At 34.8% G+C, this 12,831-nt stretch overlaps 1 protein-coding gene across 6 annotated transcripts in view; it reads right to left on the bottom strand.

The window, feature by feature from the left end:
* The window catches only part of LOC106869485 (centrosomal protein of 170 kDa), a 393,016-nt gene that overhangs the window by 302,794 nt on the left and 77,391 nt on the right, over window positions 1–12,831 (bottom strand). The window contains exon 2 of one of the 6 annotated variants that reach the window (XM_052973758.1): window positions 8,571–8,612. The exons of the other annotated variants lie outside the window; for them this stretch is intronic. Coding sequence (XP_052829718.1) covers window positions 8,571–8,573 — 3 coding nt within the window. The 5' untranslated portion in view covers window positions 8,574–8,612. The remainder of the gene's footprint in view (window positions 1–8,570; window positions 8,613–12,831) is intronic. 6 annotated transcript variants of the gene reach the window in all.

Below are 12,831 nucleotides of genomic sequence, written 5' to 3'. Positions count from 1 at the left end.
GGGGTCTGTCATTGAAGTTGATCAAAGAATACATTTCCTTTCACATTAAGTGTCATTGACTCAAATACAGGACACACGTGAAAGAATATATCAATTTTTTTTTTTATGAGTTTTTTTCTCATGTTGATGTTTAGCACTAAGCTCTCCTGAATCAGATCTATCTCCCCAAAAGATAGAATGGTAATGGTGTTCCAGCCATAACTGTTCCACCCTTTTTAGTATGAGACCACACTATCTAATGAATTCGTAATGAATCCTTCTTTGTTTAAATCAGTGTTTCTCAAAAATCTTTTATACCTACAGGCCACACTTAATTCCTATTTTACTCAGATGAATTAAAGAAATCCTATTATATTTTTCTAATTAAATATTAAGGATTGCATAAAAGAAATTAAAATACTTTATGCATCGTAGAAGAATAACCAATTTATTGTAGAAGATAAATTCTAACAACAAAATCCTGTATGACCCCCAAGGATCATATGGACTGCAGTTGAGAGCCACTGGTTTAAATCAAAGTGTAATTTGAAGAAGATTTGTCTGTTATACCTGGCAAAGCAGGTAACCATGTAGAGGCTCCCTCATCGTCTCATTCCTCTTCTCCATATGTACACATTATATGCACAACATTGCTTTATTGGAATGTACGTGCATGAACAAAAACTTTTATGTTTATATTTAAGGTGACAGGCTGGCAGAATTGTTAACATGCCAGACATCTATTTTTACATTCTGAGTTCAAGTTCTGCCTAGGCAGATGTTACCTTTCAGGGTTAAAATAAGTACCAGTTGAGCACAAGGGTCAATATAATGAACTTACACCCCACCACCCAAAATCCTAGCCCTGTACCAAAACTTGAAGCCATTATTTCTATTGATATATATTTATATATATATATATATATATATAATTTAATTTATATAAGGGCATTACTATACAATAATGCCTCATGCTTAGAGGGACTTCATAAGGTATGATTGTATAGTAATGCCCTTATATAAATTAAATTATATATATTTATGGAAAAAAATGATGGGTTTTTTTTTTCCTTATGAGGTTTTTTCATGCTAACTACTTGATAAATTCTTATAAAGATTTTATCCTAACATTATATATATATATATATATATATATATATATAATAAGTATGCCCCCAAAATGTTTGAGTTTTGTCAGCATACCTCATGATTCTTGTGCAAGATGTCCTTGTGGCAAATAAATAGAGCAATTATAATATGGAAGAATAACCCAAACTGAATAAATGACCAGTTTAACCTGAGTGAAGAAATCTGCAGAAGTACCCAAAGCAAGTGCCATAAATACTGTAATAAGAGCTATCAAATTACTCTAAGTAACGAAACTTACAAGTCACCTGAGAGCACTTAAATGTTCAGTGTGTAACTTTTCACAAATCACATGTGATTTACTGGTTTTCTAAAGTAAACCAGATGTTGTGAAACAGTATAAACCAATTGTTATTTTACAGAAGTATCAAAAATATGACCTAACCATTTTGTAGCTGCATCTGATACAATTATTATAATAATTACTGTTAAAATTTAATTATGCAATGCAACTTAGAATTACATGTGTTTATAAAGAAGAACCTTCATAGGAAGGTTGTTTTTTTTTTTTCTTTCTACAGATACAGTTGCTAATGGTAAATATACCCTTCAGCATTCACTTTATTCTGTCAGAATTAAATGTTTATTTATTCACATTGTTTTGTATTAATCATGCATTATCTTGTAGCTTTGCAATTTTGATGAGGTAACTTAATTTTTAGAATGATATTGCAGGGTTGGTGTGAGAGGTCAGTTTGAATCTAAAACAGCTTGAATATTTTGGCCGAATATAGCCAGTTTAAATGCTAAAGGGTTAAACATGAAAGCATTGAAACATTGAAGTAAGAAGATGGTTTCTGTGTTGAACATGCATATTCTGTCTGAATCTACATCCAAGAAAATATTTTCAACTTTCATTGACAAATATTTTCTAAAGGCTTATTCACTTATATTCACCTGCCTGTAACTTGAGGGTATGCCCCCGAAACATCATCACCAACTTCTCTCTCTCTCTCTCTCTTTTTTTTTTTTTTTTTTTTTTTTTTTTGCCAATTGGGGTGGCCATGTATCTTTCATATAGCAAGATAGCTAATTCTGTCCTCTAACCTCTCATCACCTGGCACAAAGCCACCTCCCTCCACATTCTACCTACCTCAATTGTGGGATCTTGTCTTGCAAGCCACTTAGTGACCTTGCATAAAAAGCACCCAATACATTCTGTAAAGTGGTTGGGGTTAGGAAGGGCATCCACCCTTAGAGTCCTTGCCAAAACAGACATTGGTACTTAGCATGGTCCTCTGGATTGTCAGCTCCTATCAAACCATTCAGCCTGCCAGCATGGAAAATAGCTGTTAAATTATGATGATGATGATGAGCAGTGTCCTATTTGTTACCTCCTTTACCAATATTATTATAGCATCTGTACATTTGAAATTAATATGCTTTCCTAACACCACCACTCCAAGAGTGTAGTGGGTGCTTTTATGTGCCACCAGCATGAGGGCCAGTCAGGCGGTACTGGCAACGGCCACGCTCAAAATGGTGTATTTTACGTGCCACCTGCACAGGAGCCAGTCCAGTGGCACTGGCAACAACCTCGCTCGAATGATTTTCTAATGTGCCACCAGCACAAGTGCTAGAAGGCAACGCTGATGTAAAATTTTATCCTTTACACTTATTTCAAGTGTTGGAACTTCAGACATGGCTTGTACTTAGAAAATATCTGAAGATTTTTTTATAGAATGCACTTATAAGTTGCACCCACAACTCTAGGTGAAAACCTCAGGGGGAAAAAAGTGCAACTAATAGTGAAGTATATACAGTACTATTTATTATAAAGCAAATTATAAAGGTTGATTTAATCTTGATATGTCTCCCAGGCTTCGACAAGCAATTGAGACCACAGTTAAGAACCTCAAATGAATCTTGTGTAACTTGCACTTTAAAGTTGAATGAGGGAACAAAGCCCAACAGCCATGGCATGCTAGTAAGAAGCAACGACCCCAGGTATTACTAACTTTGAAAAAACTCAATAACTGAACAATGCTATACAAAGCCTATAATGAATAGGGTATATGGTGCATCCATGATTGTGCCCAACATAGTCAAAAAAAGAAGATATTACTCCTATCAGAAATATTACAACTGTGTGTTATGAAAAACAAAGATTGAAATCTGGATTGTGAAAGAAAATTACATAATAATGAGCAGTATTTTTATGGCATTCTACTAAATTCTGTCATTAGATATATCCATATTGTTTTAAATAACTTACAATAAATTATTACACTATCACAAACATAATACACGTTCCCAAATAAAACTGAGAATCTATTCATGAAATGCTATTCAATTATTTATACTTCAGTTAGTAATTAATTAACTACAAAAAAACCCTCAATAGCACACAATGTTTTTTTTTCCATGAAACAGAACTACAATAATCTACATTGTTTGAAATTTATGCAAATGCTGAAGCTAAGTGAATATATTATAATAGAAGATTATAAAAGGAAAAACTAATACAAATAAACCATACAAACATAAATAGTAAGAACAGGTATTACATTGGATGAATACCCTTTTGTCTATGTTTTATTATAAAGCGAGAGTGTGTGCATGGTTAAGTGGGTAGGGTGTTACACTCACTACCACAAGCTCACAGGTGTTACACTCACTACCACGAGCTCACAGTTTCAATCCCTTGACTGGGTTGTGCATTGTGTTCTTAAGCAAAACACTTCATCTCATGTCGCTCTGCAATCACTTTGATATCTGACATGTGATGCACCGTGCACCTGTACAGTTGATGTTAATTTGATAGAGGGATTGAGCTAATGTACAGCACATTAATTTGATTGCTATAAGCAAAACATTTATGGAGGTTGTTCAACAAAAAATTGCACAACCATCTTTATACTACAAGGGACTACCATTACCATCTTTACAGAGGGAAAAACCTCCACATGTGAAATAAACTTGGGCACTCTCAAGTCACTCGTCTGCTTTCCTCTCATCGCCCATGTGGTGAGAAATCTTCCAGGTTCCACTCTAATCACTACATCTAATCCTTCTTCGGAACAATGGCTTATATAAATACCTGCCACTGCTCATGTCTGCTCTGCCGGTGTTGGTTTATAACAGTTTCGGCAGGACATTAATGCTATCAGTTTCACCAAACTTGAAGTGGAGAGCTTGTGAAAAGCCTGTAAGCACTACCCTTTCCTCTAAACCTAGCAAATATTAAAAAAAAAAATGATAGAACCTGACAAGAATAGTAGCCAAATCTCTTTAATCACAACATACCATCACATCAACAAAAGAAAAAAATACATAATGTAGTTCTAGATACAATAAAAAAAAGATAAGCAATGATAACGATTGCAACATCCTTTTTGTGTGTATTTGTTCAATGAGGGAAATCTTAGGGTGAAACAACAACAAAAAATACACAAAATATTAACAACATCAACAGCAGAACAACTAAGACAGGTAAGCAATAACAATATTAGCGACAATGCTAAAAGAGACATGCGGATTTATATGGCATTTTCTATTTCTACGACAGAAGTCAGAAAATAAAACAATTTCTTACCTTATTTTTAATGTGTTTTGTGAGAGTGAGTGTGTGTGTGTGTGTGTGTGTGTGTGTGTGCACGTGTGTGCGCGTGTGCGTGTGTTTGTGTGTATGCACATGTGTGTGCATGTGCGTGGTCACGTGTGTGTGTATGTGCACGTGTGTGTGTATGTGCACGAGTGTATGTGCAGGAGTATGTGTGTATGTGCACGTGTGTGTGTAAAGTTGATAAATAAATAAAACCATTTCTCCAAGCAAATTCAAAGAATTTACATGAAGTTAATGTCTTTTATTCTGTTCTTGAATCATTAACTAAAAACTGAACAACAGAAGAATCTGAATAGCTTTGTACTTTACTATTAAAATTGGGTTTTGTAAAAAAACAGAGAGTGGGACTGGGCCAAATACCTACTATATTGCTTCATATTCTTCCTCAATAAGGGTATTGACACTCGACTGAAAACCAACTGCCAGCCAGCCAAGAAACCCTTCCAAATAGACAACACTAGCAAACATAATGTTATAAAACCTTAAACTTATCAAACCCCAACATACCATCAATATTTCTATAAAACCCTCAACCTAAACCACCAAATCACTATTGAAGGCTTCCATCACTCAAGACTGACTTTGCATCTGCACATGCATGCACAGGTTTTGGCAAATTTATGGTCAAAATATTCTGTTTGCAAAAGGTTGGATCTAGCTCCTTTGAACATCACTTATCCTACAATGTCATTCAAAAAATATATAATCGAGTGGTTGGCATTAGGAAGGGCATCCAACTGCAGAAACCATACCTAATCAAATTGGAACCTGGTACAGCTCCCCAGCTAACCAGTTTTCAGTCAAACCATCCAACCCATGCCAGCATGGAAAGCAGACATTAAATGACGAGATCATTGAAATCTCAAAGCTAGAAGACAATGTATAATTAATTCAAAACAATGTGAATAAAAATGCATTAGATTTGACAGAGTAATCTGAATGCTAAAGGATTAATACTAATCTAAAATATTAAATTAATCAAACCACAATTGCATATTATTTGAACCCCTTAACTTGAAGTTGGTATATTTTTTATGCTTAATACTGACCGTTCCTCCTAGCCATCCAAATCAACACATCTAGGTTTTGAAAGATTTTGAACAGTCCTAAACCATCAAATTTCCTCTTCCATACACATAAATCTGCTCTTATACATTTGGTGCTACATACAGGAAGTGCATAATTGTGCTAACAACCCAAATTCCTTCCACCTTTTTCTCTAACCTCAACCTCTATTAATTTAGGTCTACCTTTGCAAAATTTTTCTAGAACTGGTCTTTCTTCTCAGCTGATAGCCCAGTCACAGAGTGTAAAGAGATTGCAGTAGCTGTCATGCTGCCTACCACCATCTAAGAGATAATAATTATAAACTCATTCAGAATACCTTTACTACATTATCTATCAACACACACACTCCATTTCTAATAGTTAATACTAACATATTTAATTCGGGGAGCATCAAAACAGTAAAACATATCTACATCTTCTCTACCTGTCTATCCACAACAATTTGTACCAATTCCACTTTTCCTTATAACCAGTCTTGTCCATGCACCTTTCTCCAACCCTTATTTCCTGAATATAACACAAGGCAACAATAAACAAATGCTACCACTTCTGCCAGCTTCTTGTCTCCTACTGTACACACATTAATAACACTGGCTGACCTGAAACGGGGATGTGTTGAAATGAAGGAACTGAGAGAAAAAGAGAAGGGTAGTGATTTCTTTATGAAACTCAACAACAGTAACCCTAACCCTAACCCTTCATGCATGCACTACTAACAAATCTGTTAACACAATTGGTGGTAACACAGGAACTTGTACTTTACAAGTTTTGGTTTAAAGAGGTCTAACATAAAATAAATCAAAAACTACATGTGCTCAACTCAAGAAGATTCCATCATAACAACAACAACAGTAGCAGCAACATCGATAGCAGCAGCAGCAAAAATATAAAAATAAAAATTTCAGGATGCAAAAACTTATCATTTCAAGATATTAGCATAAAATGTATAAGAAAACTATATTTGATAAAATATTATAAATATCAAGAAAATGGCAGGTAACAAATGAAGACAAATGTCTGGTCCTAAGAGAAGCATTTTGATTTTTCTTTTTAACTTTTTATATGTATTTTTTTTTTTTTTTTTAAATCAATTTGTTTTCAAAAGTTAAATTCCTTCTAAGACACCAGAAACTGACCATTCAAACTGAAATCAGTCAATGAAATATAGCAATGCAGCATAATTGTAAAATTCTAAGTTTGTTTCCTGTCGAACCCTTTTGTGGCAATATTTTTAACAAGAGCACATCTACCTTTGTCATTTTTTGGTTTTCAGAAAACAAAGAATTATGAGGTTTGGTGAAATAAAAGATCATCTTAAAATCTTATAACATCTTTTAAATAATAATTATTATTATTATTATCATCATCATTATAATAATGCTGATGTTGTGTGTCCCCTTGACTCATGATTAGTCAAGAAGGAAGGAGAAAAAAAGACATTTATACATTCCTCTTAAGTACAAAATAGCCAGACTATGGAAAATGAAGGTGAAGATAGTGTCCATTATTGCTGGACCCTTGGGAACAGTATCAGAAGGCATCAAAAGGAATAAAAAGGAGATTGGAATAGAATGCCCAGTAGAACTGTTACAAAAGGTTTGCTTCCTTGGCATGGCCAGAATAATCAGGAAAGTATTAGATAATTGAAAAAAACAGATAGCATGGTACCACAAGCTGTAGGTAGTAAGCCTGCTATGCATGCAAGACTCCAGGAGTTCCAACAAAACCAGAGTTAAAAAGAACAATAATAATGATTTCAAATTTTGGCACAAGGCCAGCAAGTTCAGTGAAGGGGATAAGTTAATTAAATCAACCCCAGTACTCAACTGGTAGTTATTTTATCAGCCCCAAAAGGATAAAAGGCAAAGTCAACGTCAACAGAATTTGAACTCAGAACGTAATCTTTCATGTTAAATTGATATTTCATTGGTTTTAATAGGTGTTTTCAGATGGGTTGCTATTGAAAGGATTAAATAATTGCATTGGTGCTAATTAATGTGAGAATGGAAATATTTAACCAAATTACAGCTGCAGGTGCACATATTACATGTGATTGAAACATTTGGCGGGAGAACGAAAGAAAAAATAATAATAAAAAACAAGCAATAAAAACTTGAGCCACAAAGAACAGCACATGCCTAAATTGTAAATAGCCAGCCCATTTAAAGCCAGCTTCAAAGACATGTCAGATAAAAAGGGAAGTTTTTACATCTGCACAAAGGAATTATGATATAATCACAAAGTGCAAAGCATGGAACCCTTTGATATTTCCTACAAAGATTATATGGACTAGATATTATTTGTAACTCCTTGTTGATAGATTTGTATGTTTTAATGCTTTTTGATCTCTTCCAAAGGATATTAATATCAACACCATTAAATTGTTTCCTTTGTACTAGATTAGACTTTACGGAATGCCATTTACACAGAGCACATAACACACAGAAGATGTGTTTACAAGCTGGAAATTCATTATATTATAATACTCATGCACTGGACGATGATTTGCCCCTGGCCTAACAAAAGAAAACAAAAAAAAATAGGCGGATATATTGAATGGGAAGTGTACAAACACACAAGAATGTAGCGGGTTTTCTATACCTGAAGTATTTATTGACATAACTTCAAAATGCATATCACTCCTATGTAGTTGAGCATTTGGCAATAGGACAACAACAAAGCTTTAGTTTTTGATACCATTTAATGATCACTGTCTTCATTTTCTTTCTATTTGTTTTATTTATTTATTTATTTATGAAACTACAAAGTTTCACTGAAAAATTAAACTTTCAAGCGAGATTTCATTACTTACCATAGAAATAATACTTCATTCATCGGATTTTTGCATGCAATCCTAAAGGAAAGTTAGTATGAAGTTTGTTATTTTATATTTTAATTAATAAAAGAACTAAATTTTGAAAAAGATTTAATTTGATTTAATTTTAGTATACTTTAGTACCTAACAAGGAGTGTTATAAACATAAGATTAAATTACCAAATTATGTGCAAAATATTTCTGAGCAGCTACAATTAAGTTTAAATGATAAAATCGATGAAAATAAGTACATATAAAAGCTTTTCAGTTAAGCAAAATAGTACTACATACGAATTTAAAATATTGTATGCTAGTAAGTATTTTAAATTATCACACACGAAGTATTTCAATACCATTTGTGAATCTAAATATTGAATCAGTAATGTACAGTGGCTCTGAGCTACATTAGTGGACCACGAGCCAAAAAACGATCATGTGATTAGTTGTCGTTATGACCACTGTATTGCTTTTGGAGAAGGTAAGTAACTTTGCATGCTTCAATCTAGCTGACTGGCAACAGATTCACTCTTACTCAACAAATGAGTCGGTTAGTAGCAGATAAGACATGCAGCTGTAAAAACACTTCCTCCAACAATTATGTTCAAGAATATTTAATTCCATTTTTACTGTCATAGAAAAAGGGATGAATGAGCGAGTGTGAGAATGGATAACTGAGAGAGTAAATGAGTAAGAAAATAAGTGAGAGCAAGAACGAGTGAGTGACAGTAAGAGTGCGAGTGAAAACAAGAGCGAGTGAGAGAAAGAACACAAGTGAAAGAGTGAGTGAGAGAGCAAGTGAAAGACGAGTGAGAGTAAGAGCACGAGTGAGAGAGTGAGTGAGAGTAAGAGCGCAAGTGAGAGTAAGAGCGCGAGTGAGAGTAAGAGCACAAGTGAAAACAAGAGCAAATGAGAGTAAGAAAGAGAGTGAGAGCATACAAGAGAGTGCAAGAGTGAGTGAGTGGAAGAGCAAGAACAAGTGAGTGATGAGTGTGAGAGCACATGAGTGCAAGAACAAGTGGAATGTGTGTGTGGACTCAAGTTAGTCATGAAAAGAAATGCCAACCACTTCAGGTCTTCTCAGACTAACATGGTTGATGTGGTTAATGCTCAAGTTTGAACATCTGTAGGTCAACATTGGCAGAAAAAACAAAGAAAGGAGGAGACGCTTGTCTACTAGAAATAGCAACTAAATCTCCTTCAAATCACACTTAAGCATCTTGAAATAGGAAATATACAAGAGATAATATAGTCCTACAAGAGACATGAAGGACACAGACGGAGAGCCTCTGATCAGAACTAACCTTGGGCAGGAACTTCAGAATTGCACTTCTGTGAGGAAGGATGGAGTAAAAAATATGTAGAGGAATCTAGGAGATGACACACAACAGGGATGAGGATTAGAGGAGAAAGCATTAGATGGGCCTGCAAATAACCAAGATCAGAGGAGTAGAGGCCATTGTAGAAGGGATTAAGAGGAGATGAAATACAGGTACAATATTGATTTTTTTAGAGCCTTTGATTCAAAAACCTTTCTGGTTTAGAGACCTTTTCAAACCAGAGCTAGTTACCTTGGTGAATACACTAAATTAAACAAATATTAAATTTACTTAAGATACCTGTTTATTAGTGCAAATTAGTGATGGTTATATGAGGTTCTGGACCAACAATGTCCAGAAAGTCATGTTGTACCTGTAGTGCATTCATGGATGAATGTTTGTATATCAGTTTGTTGGCCTTGTTTTCCAGTTTCAGCTAAGGATTTATCTGTATAGCAGCAACATCACCTTGCCCTTTGTGTGTGCATCTCTATGCTGTAGGTTACATATAGAATTTGTAGGTAATTACTGACTGATCAGAGTCAAAGTATTTTCTGGCTTTGAACAGAATGCCAAGTCTTTGAGTTGCTGTTTTGATTTCAATAATCTTTTCTATTCTAGGCACAAGGCCCAAAAATTTTGAGGAGGAGGGGACAATCAATTAGATCAACCACAGTATGCAACTGGTACTTAATTTATCAACCCCCAAAAGGATGAAAGGCAAAGTCAACCTCAGTGGAATTTGAACTCAGAACGTAAAGACGGACGAAATACCACTAGGCATTTCACCTGGCGTGCTAACATTTCTTATTTCTTTACTGCCCACAAGGGGCTACACACAGAGGGGACAAACAAGGACAGACAAAGGGATTAAATTGATTACATCGACCCCAGTGAGTAACTGGTACTTATTTAATCGACCGCGAAAGGATGAAAGACAAAGTTGACCTCGACAGAATTTGAACTCAGAATGTGGCGGCAGACAAAATACCACTAGGCGTTTCACCTGGTGTGCTAACGTTTCTGCCAGCTTGCTGCCTTAGATTTAATTTTAATAATGTCAGATTTATGTGAGGGTGTCACAAAACAAAAAATGGTGAGGCCCAACAGTTATTGTAATTTTGATGGGTTTTAGATGTGTATTGCTCATCACAAAAGAATGATGCACCAGACTCTTTGTTTTGTGTAGTGATTGGATTTTTATGCTGTTGTCATGTTCTCACTGAAGGAAGTTTTCTAAATCTCTGTTCATGGAAGCAGTGAAAATTCAGTGCGAGATATTCTATGTTGTATAACGGTGATGAAACCAGAATGTTGCTGCAGTTTAGCACCAGATCAGTTTTAATCAAACTTACCAATGTCATCAAATGCATTTCAGCTTTGCCTACTATATTTTTTAAAATAAATTGTGATCACAAAGAGATTTTGCTGCTATTTCTAAAAGGCCAAGCCACCCAAGAACTTGATACTTGCTTCAAAGGTTAAAGTGGAATAGGGCTGACATCTACATAAGAATGAGCATGTGTGTGAGAGAGAGAGAGAGAGAGAGAGAGAGAGAGAGATAAAGGAGGGTTGCGTGTTATCGAAATGACAGTAAACAGGCTAATCTTGTACAAAAAGAAAATGTGAGGAAACAGAGTTTAGATTTCATCAAAATTGATGGTGTATGGGTGAGAGGTCAGAGATAGTCCATGAGTGTACAATGCTATGGGGTGGACTGATGGGAAATTTTCAATTCAAAAAATGAGAAAGATAAATAGTGCTCATGAATGAGCAACAAACTTAATAGACTGTGTGTTTGACATGGTTGAAGGTTTTATTAATGTAAAATGCATCAAAACACTTAGGAAGGGTCAGACTCAAAACGCTAAAGGAGAGATGGGGTGGAGGAAGTTGTCTAACTCCAAGTTAACTTCAATTGAGCAAACTTAGATCAACAATATTCCTGCCGTGATCACCTTGTCTTTTTCAGTTGTATGATTTTTAAGATGGTAAGGTGTGATTTGAGGGAGATTTGACTGCTATTTTTGACAGATTTAAGTGAGAAATATAGAAGCTCCCACACTGAGCCATCTGAGAGATGATTGTTTACAAGAGTTTTCAAAACCTATATTTGAGATTTTGGAAGTGAGGGCAATTAGTTGAAAGTTGTCAGAGGTGTGTATGTGTGTGTATGCATACATAAACAAATGAAGAATTTACTATTGTGAGAATATTTAGGCTTTTATTTAAATATTGCTGCAACAAACAGCAAATTTAGCCATTCGTTATTTCCAAAATGGATACATTTCTAAAGGGGGAAAAAAAAGGAATTTCAGAAACTGAGAATGACAAAGTTGTTTTTAACTTCACTACACTACATGGAAGCATAAAAGAATTTCCCTTTCTTCATTTCTGCATGAGAATTTGTTAAATTTGTAGAAACATAAAACAGTTCATAATTAACACAACAAAAGTAGTTTTAAGCTAGGAATAACTGATCTAAATAGCCGTCACTATCTTTGACACTACTTCAGTCTAAAAAAACTTGGTTAAAAAGTTGCTACAAATTTTACCAGATAACAATACACAAAGCATTTTTTTGTATTAAATGAAGTATCCAGATTAAACAATTCATTTCGGATATTGATATTTTCCTTCATGAACAAGCAAAAAAAAATATATATATATATATAATTACTCTTTTTTTGTTTCAGTCATTTGACTGTGGCCATGCTGGAGCACTGCCTTTAGTCGATCAAATCAACCCCAGAACTTATTCTTTGGAAGCCTAGTACTTATTCTATCGGTCTCTTTTGCCGAACCACTAAGTTACGGGGACGTAAACACACAACCATCGGTTGTCAAGCGATGTTGGGGGACAGACACAGACACAGACACATATACACACACACACACACACACACACACACACACATAGATACATACATATATATACATAT

This window comes from Octopus bimaculoides, chromosome 16 (genome assembly GCF_001194135.2).
Source record: "Octopus bimaculoides isolate UCB-OBI-ISO-001 chromosome 16, ASM119413v2, whole genome shotgun sequence".
In the NCBI taxonomy this organism is placed as follows: domain Eukaryota; kingdom Metazoa; phylum Mollusca; class Cephalopoda; order Octopoda; family Octopodidae; genus Octopus; species Octopus bimaculoides.
This window is presented reverse-complemented; position numbering and strand designations above follow the sequence as displayed.